Here is a 7,037-nt window from a genome sequence, read left to right as displayed (position 1 = left end):
ACTTTCGAATAGGGAGATACATCACAACTTCTACATTAATCGATGTTCATTACCATTCTTATTGCATAGTTTCAAAACAGAGTATTACAATCAATTCACCACAAAGCGTGGGTACAAAAATCAACCAACGAAAAATAAGAGACATGGAGTTGAAGCATAATCACGAAAGTCGGGTATTGCACCTATACCCGCACCAGTTTATTAATATACCACGTGCTACCATTTATTAATTCTTGCACCCGGAAATGCTCTTTGATAGTGATAGAGTAACCTATATTGAACAAGCAATGCTAATCATAAGAGTACAATGTTAGGACACCTGGCACATATATGTGAAATGAATATACCCGCATTGATAAAAAACTAATAATTAATTAATCATCTTACTGTTGACAAAGGTAACGGCAAAACACATAATGTTCACTTAGTTTTACTTTTACTTCTGTTTCGAACCAAATGATCGTTGCCCAATCTCCGTTTATGGACATGTAATGATTTATAATTGGAAAAGAAAAGATATGTGATGAAGAAGCAAACCTGACAATAGACACATCATTCCATAAAGCTAAAGACTTGGTGCACAATATGCCTTGCGTGACGTGAGCTTATCTTGTGTTCAAACTTCAAACATCGTCACATCAGTGGAAAATAAATTCCCTCAAAACATCCCACGCATGCATCAAGAATCAGTCCAAAGACTAGACAATAACAAATGTAACTCTCGATCGATCAAAGTTTGTCAACTCTCCTCGCTTTCTTCCAGAGTGTGGCAATATCTTGTGTATCAAACTTTTTTGTGTGTAGAATATTGAGTATCACACCTTGAGAATATGTCATTTTAAGGTTTTAACTGTCCATGTAATAATTGGTCAGTCGTATACCCTCGCTATATCTGTCTATATATGGCACTATCTATGACCATTAATCTCTTCACCAACGATACTAAGTACAGAGAGTACAGAGACATTTCGGGTTGAGCAAGATGGCTTGGTCGTCGTCTTCGTCGTGCATGGTGGTGCTGCTCGCCCTGGCCATCTCCGCGCAGCTCGGCGCGTCCGACCTGTCGCCGAACTATTACAGCAGCACCTGCCCGAACCTGGAGAGCATCGTCCGCGGCGTGGTGGCGCAGCAGAGGGACGCCACGATCAAGACGATCGGCTCCACCATCCGCCTCTTCTTCCACGACTGCTTCGTCGAGGTAAGCACACGCCGCGCGCATGCAGCGACGGCGTTTCAGTATGTAGTGTAACTGACTGGTCGCGTCGTGTACACGTGTAGGGTTGCGACGGATCGGTGCTGATCAGCTCGACGGCGGGGAACACGGCGGAGAGGGACGCCGACGACAACAAGTCCCTGGCGCCCGAAGGCTTCAACACGGTGAACGCCGTCAAGACCGCCGTCGAAGCGGCCTGCCCCGGCCAGGTCTCCTGCGCCGACATACTCACCATCGCCGCGCGAGACGCCATCGCCCTGGTCAGTGTACACGCTCACATACACTTTCAGAGTACACTGTTTACGTTTTCGAGTACACGTGTACTACAATTTAAGCATACCAGAGCCTGACTAGGCTGTTCGTTCTCTGTAACAACAGAGCGGCGGTCCGTTCTACCCGGTGGAGCTGGGCAGGTTGGACGGCCTGAGCTCCAGCGCCAGCAGCGTGACGGGCCAGCTGCCGCACCCCACCCACACCATTAACCAGCTGACCGCAATCTTCAGAGCTCAAGGGCTCACCAGGTCGAACATGGTCGCGCTCTCAGGTGAGAGTGAGACACACTGACAGACACACACTTGTGCCTCAAGTACATGCCGCCGGACGCCGGTGATGTAACAAGCTTTGGTGTGTTGTATATGCAGCGGCGCACACGGTGGGGGAGGCGCACTGCGACAAGTTCAGCGACCGGCTGTACGGCAACCCGGCGGACGCGACGCTGAACCCCAAGTACTCGGCGTTCCTCCGGAGCCAGTGCCCCGCCAGCGGGTCGCCCAACCCGACGGTGCGCATGGACCAGACCACGCCGGCGCAGTTCGACAACCAGTACTACCGGAACCTGCAGGACGGCGGCGGCCTGCTCGCCTCCGACCAGCTGCTCCACACCGACAGCCGCACCCGCACGGACGTCGATGCCTGGGCCGCCAGCTCGGACGCCTTCAGCCAGGCCTTCGTCGACGCCATCACCAAGCTCGGCCGCGTCGGGGTCAAGTCCGGCAGACAGGGCAACATACGCGAGCGGTGCGACGTCTTCAACTGATAAAACGTCCTCAACCGATAAAGTCATGAAAGGGATGGATGCGTGCATACATATCGCTATGGCTTCTTAATTGGCTAGTGTACGTGCATGCGACAAAGGTGCATGAGCGCACACACAATGTGTGCGTGCTTGGTACATAAATTCGTTGTGTCTTCCGGTTTGTACATGACCTATACATGTTGTTTCATTTGTTGCTTTTGTATGTGCGGACTATGCACATAAGTTGGATTTGATAAAGTGAAATGAATAAAGGGCATGCACCCCCAAAAAGCAATGGGTGCACACCTCAAATAAGTTCGTACATACTATAGTTTTATTGCGTGCTAATGAGGTGTTCTTTTTTTTCACACTGTCGACATTTCAATTTCCAATGGCATCGAAATTGCAACTCGTAATCGTGTCGCAACCACGCCAACAAAGCCGGCTTCACGTGGGCGTCACACAAATGAGAACCAAATTGAAGTCGACGAAGACTCCACAAGTAAACGGTTTAATAAGTTCGGAGATACTTGTTTACTGTGCGTTGTAATAGCCTTTTCTCTAAAAAAAAGTCTCTCTATGTCTTAATCAACCGAGATTTCCTCAAGTCTCAATCGATTTACAAAAATGCAACTTCACTTAAGTATGAAATGCAACTCACATTTTATGAAATTGATTGAGACTTCACTTGGATGATGCTTAGCAAAACCGTGGAAGTTATAGCATTCAAAATTGTTTGGTTCAAAAGGTAAACTCGTGCAAAGTTGACACTCTCCGGGAAACAAATAGAAAAGTTGGGCCTCTCAAAATATGATGGGGCATATTGTAAAACACCATGCCTTTTGTTAGCTGCTAACCTAGCTACAGACATTGCATTTATTTAATATATGTTGAACTAATTTAGGTTCAAAATTTCATTCTTGAGTCACAACATTCCTCCGAGGAAACCTTGCTCCGCACGGTATTGTTCATTGTTATATTTTCTATTCTAACAAAGTAATTATTGGCGGGAGTCTGAGTCTGGCAAACTACCGATGAATTTTTAGGGGCAAGACTTTGGACATTTACAACTGGGTAGTGTGACAGCCTGAAGGCCCGGTGAAAACTTCAAATCAGCTTCCTCTACTAAGTTCACTAAACACATGTTAAACAAAAGAGTGACACTGGATATTCTTGTCGAGCTTCCTCCACACTTTACCAGGGCAAGTTTCCTAGTAAGAACCTCCAAGTTGTGTTCAGGACGTAGTCATCAAGCTAATATACTACCTTGCCCGTAGAATTTATGGCAAACGAACAATGGGTATCCAATCATTCATCCTAAAATTAACAACATGGTCAAACAGTTTTTTCATTTATAAAATAAAGGTGATGCCAAATGGTTTGGTCAAATTAATGCTAAGGTGACATCTAGGAGTATTCTTAATATTTCGAGGAAAAACGGTCATGAACAACCACGGAACAAAAAGATTCATGGTCGGTTAGGTTTGTCCGTTAAAAGACACTAGCTTTCCTAATAGACGTTGTGGAGAAGCAAAGGCACTCATTTTTAGCCCTCCATGTGAGATCCAACAGATGCTAATTCGTAGCTAAAAGAATTGCTCTGTTTAGAAAAATTGAAGAATAAAAACAGAAAATCAAAATGTTTCCTTGTATATTCTGAGATATATGCAACAAATCTCCTTCAATTATTTCGAATAGGGAGATACATCCTGACTTCTGCATTAATAGATGTTCACGACCATTCTTATTGCATAGTTTTAAAACGGAGTATTTCGCCACAAAGTGTGGTAAAAAAATCAACCAATGAAAATAAGAGACATGGAGCGTTGAAGCATCATCACCAAAGTTGCTTATTGCACCTATACCCGCACTGGTTCAATAAATCATGTGCTACCGTTCCTAAATGGTTGCTCCGGGAAAGCTCCTTGATAGTGATATGGAAACAGGGTAATCTATATTGGACAAGCAATGCTAGTCATAATAGTAGTATAATGTTACGCCAGCTGGCACATATATGTGAAATGAACATACCCGCATAACTACTTCACTTTTTAATGATTTAATAATTAATTAGTCGTCCTATTGTCGACAAAGGTCACGGTAAAACGCGTAATGTTCACTTACTCTTACTTCTACTTCCGTGTCAAACCAAATGAGTAAGGTTATCTCTATGCCTAATATCTGTTTATATTATGGTGTAATGATTTATATAAATGGAAAAAAAAAGATATGTGATGAAGAAGCAACCCCTGACAATGGACAGACACTTGATTCCCGCAAAACATCGTCACATCAATGGAAAATAAACCCCCGGAAAACATCCCACGCAACGCATGCACCAGGAATCAGTCCCCACACTAGACAATAGCAAGTGTTACTGTCGATCGATCAAAGTTTGTCAACTATCCTGGCTGTCTTCCAGAGCGTGGCAAAATCTTTCGTATCACGGCTTGAGCATCTCATGTTATATTATCATATTGTCAATGTAATCGAGAGTCCATTAGACGCCGCCTTTTGCAAATCTCTGTCTATATATAGTAAGTATATCCCTCCATTTTTGCATACTAAACATACTACAAAGAGGTATTAGCATTTAGCAAGAGCGAAAAAATGGCTTGGTCGTCGTTGCCGTTTGTGGTGCTGTTCGCTCTGGCCGTCTCCGCGCAGCTCGGCGCGTCCGACCTGGCGCCGGACTACTACAGAGACACCTGCCCCAACCTGGAAACCATTGTGCGCGGCGTGGTGAAGCAGAAGATGGATGCCAACATCCGGGCGATCGGCTCCACCATCCGCCTCTTCTTCCACGACTGCTTCGTCGAGGTAACGCACACACGGCGCCGCGCGCAGCAACAGGCCCAGCTGCTTCGATGTCGCAGTAGTATCACCTGTAACCGATGGGTCGCCGCTGTGTCGTGCAGGGTTGCGACGGATCGGTGCTGATCAGCTCGACGGCGGGGAGCGCGGCGGAGAGGGACGCCGACGACAACAAGTCCCTGGCGTTCGAAGGCTTCGACACGGTGAACGCCGCCAAGGCCGCCGTGGAGGCCGCGTGCCCCGACCAGGTCTCCTGCGCCGACATACTCACCATCGCCACACGAGACGCCATCTCCATGGTGAATACACTCTCGCCACACACTTTTACAGAGTACACTTGTGCACGTTTTGTAGCACACATGTGCAATCCATGCATACACCCGAGCCTGAATAGACTGCTTGTGTTCTTCAATAACAGAGCGGCGCTCCGTTCTACCCGGTGGAGCTGGGCAGGCTGGACGGCCTGAGCTCCAGCGCCAGCAGCGTGGCGGGCCAGCTGCCGCGTCCCACCCACACCATTAACCAGCTGATCGCAATCTTCAGAGCTCATGGACTCACCACGTCGCACATGGTCGCTCTCTCAGGTAAGGCCGTAAGACACAATGACACACACGCGTCTCTACCCTGAGAGACACAGGACGCAGCTAACAAGTTTGTTGTTCTATATAAACAGCGGCGCACACCGTAGGGCTTGCGCACTGCGGCACGTTCAGGGACCGGGTGTACGGCAACCCGGCGGACCCGACGCTGAACCCCACCTACGCGGCGTTCCTCAGGACCAAGTGCCCCGCCGACGGCTCGTCGGATCCCATGGTGCTCATGGACCAGTCCTCGCCGGCGACCTTCGACAACCAGTACTTCCGGAACCTGCAGGACGGCGGCGGCCTGCTCGCCTCCGACCAGGTGCTCTACACCGACAGCCGCACCCGCACCAACGTCAACGCGTTGGCCAACAGTACGGCCGCCTTCAACTCGGCCTTCGTCGACGCCATTACCAAGCTCGGCCGCGTCGGGGTCAAGTCCGGCAGCCAGGGCAACATACGCCAGCAGTGCGATGTCTTCAACTGATATGGAGTCACGAAAGGGATTGATGATGCCGATGCGCGCGTGCATATCGCTACGGCTTCTGAATTAGCTAGTGCACGTGCGTGCGTCCAAGGTGCATGAAAGTGCACGCAATGTGTGCGTGGTAGTACGTAAATTCGTTGTGTCTTCCGGTTTGTGCATGACCTATACATGTTGTTTCATTTGTTGCTTTTGTATGTGCGGGCTATGCAAGCACATAAGTTGGATTTGATGATTTGAATGAATAAAGCACACGCACCCTGATAGTAATGGGTGCACACCTCGAATAAGCTCGTCCATACTACAGTTTTGTTGTGTGCTAATTAATGGGATGTTCTTTCTTCTGTTTTTTCACATTGTCGCATCTAATTTTTACCGTCATCAAACTTGCAACTCGTAATCATGTAACCACGCAAGTAAAACCAGCTTCATGTGAACATCACACAAATCAGAACCCAAATTGAAGTCGACGAAGACTCTCCTAGTAAATGGTTTGATAAGTTGAAAGATATTTGTTTCCGGTGCGCTATAAAAGCCTTTTCTCTGAAAAAAAGAGGCCATCTATGTCCTAATCAACCGAGATTTCCGCAAGTCTCAATCGATTCACAAAATGCAACTTTAGTTTAGTATAAAATGCAACTCACATTTTAAGAAATGGTTGATTGAGGCTTTAGTTGGATGTTATAGCAAAACCATTGGAGTTATGACATTCAAAATTACTATTTTGCCTTTATTTTATATGATGAACTAATTTTTATTTATTTTATATGATGAACTATTTTTTGTTCAATTTTTGTTTCTCGAGTCACAACATTCTTATGGGGAAACCTTACTCGGCACGATATCGTTCGTCTTTTTTTCAAACAAATAATTATTGGCAGGATTTTTTTTGAGAATTTATTGGCGGGAGTTTTAATCCTTCAAACTGCT

At 46.7% G+C, this 7,037-nt stretch overlaps 2 protein-coding genes across 2 annotated transcripts; both read left to right on the top strand.

Annotated features, from left to right (window-relative positions):
• Positions 1-917: 917 nt before the first annotated feature.
• LOC127292720 (peroxidase 51) lies at positions 918-2,554 on the top strand. The gene is made up of 4 exons (XM_051322168.2): positions 918-1,198; positions 1,279-1,473; positions 1,592-1,757; positions 1,855-2,554. Exons 1-4 carry the CDS (start codon positions 983-985, stop codon positions 2,247-2,249), a joined length of 972 nt encoding a protein of 323 aa, XP_051178128.1. The 5' UTR covers positions 918-982; the 3' UTR covers positions 2,250-2,554.
• A 2,222-nt stretch (positions 2,555-4,776) lies between these two features.
• Positions 4,777-6,413, top strand: LOC127292721 (peroxidase 51). The gene is made up of 4 exons (XM_051322169.2): positions 4,777-5,048; positions 5,147-5,341; positions 5,461-5,626; positions 5,716-6,413. Exons 1-4 carry the CDS (start codon positions 4,839-4,841, stop codon positions 6,108-6,110), a joined length of 966 nt encoding a protein of 321 aa, XP_051178129.1. The 5' UTR covers positions 4,777-4,838; the 3' UTR covers positions 6,111-6,413.
• Positions 6,414-7,037: the final 624 nt, after the last annotated feature.

This window comes from Lolium perenne, chromosome 4, assembly GCF_019359855.2.
Source record: "Lolium perenne isolate Kyuss_39 chromosome 4, Kyuss_2.0, whole genome shotgun sequence".
Lineage (NCBI taxonomy): Eukaryota > Viridiplantae > Streptophyta > Magnoliopsida > Poales > Poaceae > Lolium > Lolium perenne.
The sequence above is the reverse complement of the archived record's forward strand: the minus strand, read 5'-3'. Positions and strand labels throughout refer to the sequence as shown.

What these genes read in the sequence shown, in the direction of transcription:
- LOC127292720 (XM_051322168.2), top strand. Translation starts at nt 983, where the DNA reads ATGGCTTGGTCGTCGTCTTCGTCGTGCATGGTGGTGCTGCTCGCCCTG. An exon ending in TCCACGACTGCTTCGTCGAG is followed by an intron (nt 1,199 to 1,278) that starts GTAAGCACACGC and finishes GTACACGTGTAG; the next exon opens with GGTTGCGACGGATCGGTGCT. An exon ending in CGCGAGACGCCATCGCCCTG is followed by an intron (nt 1,474 to 1,591) that starts GTCAGTGTACAC and finishes CTGTAACAACAG; the next exon opens with AGCGGCGGTCCGTTCTACCC.
- LOC127292721 (XM_051322169.2), top strand. Translation starts at nt 4,839, where the DNA reads ATGGCTTGGTCGTCGTTGCCGTTTGTGGTGCTGTTCGCTCTGGCCGTC. An exon ending in TCCACGACTGCTTCGTCGAG is followed by an intron (nt 5,049 to 5,146) that starts GTAACGCACACA and finishes TGTGTCGTGCAG; the next exon opens with GGTTGCGACGGATCGGTGCT. An exon ending in CACGAGACGCCATCTCCATG is followed by an intron (nt 5,342 to 5,460) that starts GTGAATACACTC and finishes CTTCAATAACAG; the next exon opens with AGCGGCGCTCCGTTCTACCC.